At 46.6% G+C, this 1,860-nt stretch overlaps 1 protein-coding gene across 1 annotated transcript in view; it reads left to right on the top strand.

Annotated features, from left to right (window-relative positions):
- Positions 1-253: 253 nt before the first annotated feature.
- Positions 254-1,860, top strand: part of PCDHB14 (protocadherin beta 14) — a 2,389-nt gene continuing 782 nt past the window's right edge. The window contains exon 1 of the mRNA XM_006891214.1: positions 254-1,858. Coding sequence (XP_006891276.1) covers positions 254-1,858 — 1,605 coding nt within the window. The remainder of the gene's footprint in view (positions 1,859-1,860) is intronic.

The raw sequence follows: 1,860 nt of genomic DNA, 5'->3' as shown, positions 1-1,860 counted from the left end.
AGCATTCTGAAAGACACATGGTGGCGCTGCAGGATAGGAGGAGAACGATGCAGAAGGTGCCTCTGGGCACCATGATTCAGGGGAGCAAGATCGTTAGGTCCATTGAAAAGAAATGAATTAAAGGAGCGTCATTTTCAAAGCTACTGGGGGCTGTTTTAGCTTCCAAAGATTTCATAGAAAAATCAGAAGGTCAGCTTCCAAAATTGGGGCTGAGATTTTAAATACTACGCACAAGAAGCTGCCTGAAGTGACGATGAAGACCAGAGGCGCGCTCACTCGGCGGAAAAGGCAAGTCTTGCTTCTCTTTGTTTTACTGAGATTGTCTCAGGCGAGTCTTGAATCTGGGCGTTATTCTGTGGAGGAGGAAAACGAGATTGGTTTTTTTGTGGCCAATGTAGCAAGGGACTTGGGGCTAAGGGTGGAAGAACTATCCTTAAGAGAGGCACGGGTGGTGTCTGATGATAACAAAAAGTATTTGCATCTTGATTTGCAAACGGGGGATTTGTTCTTAAATGAGAAACTGGACCGAGAGGAGCTGTGCGGCTCCACTGAGCCATGTGTACTGCATTTCCAAGTGTTACTGAAAAACCCTTTACACTTTTTCTGGGCTGAGCTGCACATCAAAGATAAAAATGATCACTCTCCTACATTCCTGGACAAGGAAATACTTCTGAAAATTTCAGAAACTACCACTATTGGAACCACGTTTCTAATGGAGAGTGCTCAAGATTTGGACATAGGAAGCAATAGCCTCCAAAACTACACTATTAGCCCCAATTCACATTTCTATATTAAAATTAGAGACAGTGGTGAAGGCAACATAGACCCAGAGCTGGTCCTGGACAAAGCATTGGATCACGAAGAAGAACCTGAACTTAGATTAACACTCATAGCTGTGGATGGAGGGTCTCCACCCAGGTCTGGGACAACCTTGGTAGTGATCAAAGTCTTGGATGTCAATGACAATGCCCCTGAGTTTTCTCAGGAAATCTATGAGGCTCAAGTCCCAGAGGACACACCAGTTGGCTCAAGCATTATCAGTGTCTCTGCTAAGGATTTGGATGCAGGAAATTATGGGAAAATATCTTACACACTTTTCCATGCATCTGAAGATATTCGTAAAACATTTGATATCAATGCAGTATCTGGTGAAGTTCATTTGAGAACTCTCTTGGACTTTGAAACAGTACAATCATACACTATAAATATTCAGGCAACAGATGGTGGGGGTCTTTCAGGGAAATGCACTCTTCTAGTTAAAGTAAAAGATATAAATGACAATCCACCAGAAGTGACCATGTCCTCAGTTACAAACAGAATTCCAGAGAACACGCCAGAGACACTTGTGGCTGTTTTTAGTGTCCGAGACCAAGACTCTGGAGAAAACGGGAGAGTGATTTGTTCTATTCAGGATGACCTCCCCTTTATCCTTAAACCAACCTTCAAGAATTTCTTCACTGTGACTACTGACAAAGCACTTGACAGAGAGATGAGAGCTGAGTACAATATCACCATCACCGTCACAGACTTGGGCACCCCTAGGCTGAAAACTGAGCATAACATAATTGTCTGGATCTCAGATGTTAATGACAACGCGCCCACCTTCTCCCAAGCCTCCTACACCCTGTTCATCCGCGAGAACAACAGCCCCGCCCTGCACATGGGCACCATCAGCGCCACAGACAGAGACTCAGGAGCCAACGCCCAAGTCACCTACTCGCTGCTGCCGCCCCACGACCCGCACCTGGCCCTGGCCTCCCTGGTATCCATCAACGCGGACAATGGCCACCTGTTCGCGGTGAGGTCGCTGGACTACGAGGCCCTGCGAGCCTTCGAGTTCCGCGTGGGCGCCACGGACGC

Source organism: Elephantulus edwardii, unplaced genomic scaffold (assembly GCF_000299155.1).
Source record: "Elephantulus edwardii isolate Elephantulus edwardi_28Jun2011 unplaced genomic scaffold, EleEdw1.0 scaffold00095, whole genome shotgun sequence".
Classification (NCBI taxonomy): Eukaryota; Metazoa; Chordata; class Mammalia; order Macroscelidea; family Macroscelididae; genus Elephantulus; species Elephantulus edwardii.
Note: the sequence above shows the minus strand (reverse complement) of the source record. Positions and strands in the feature narration are given on the sequence as shown.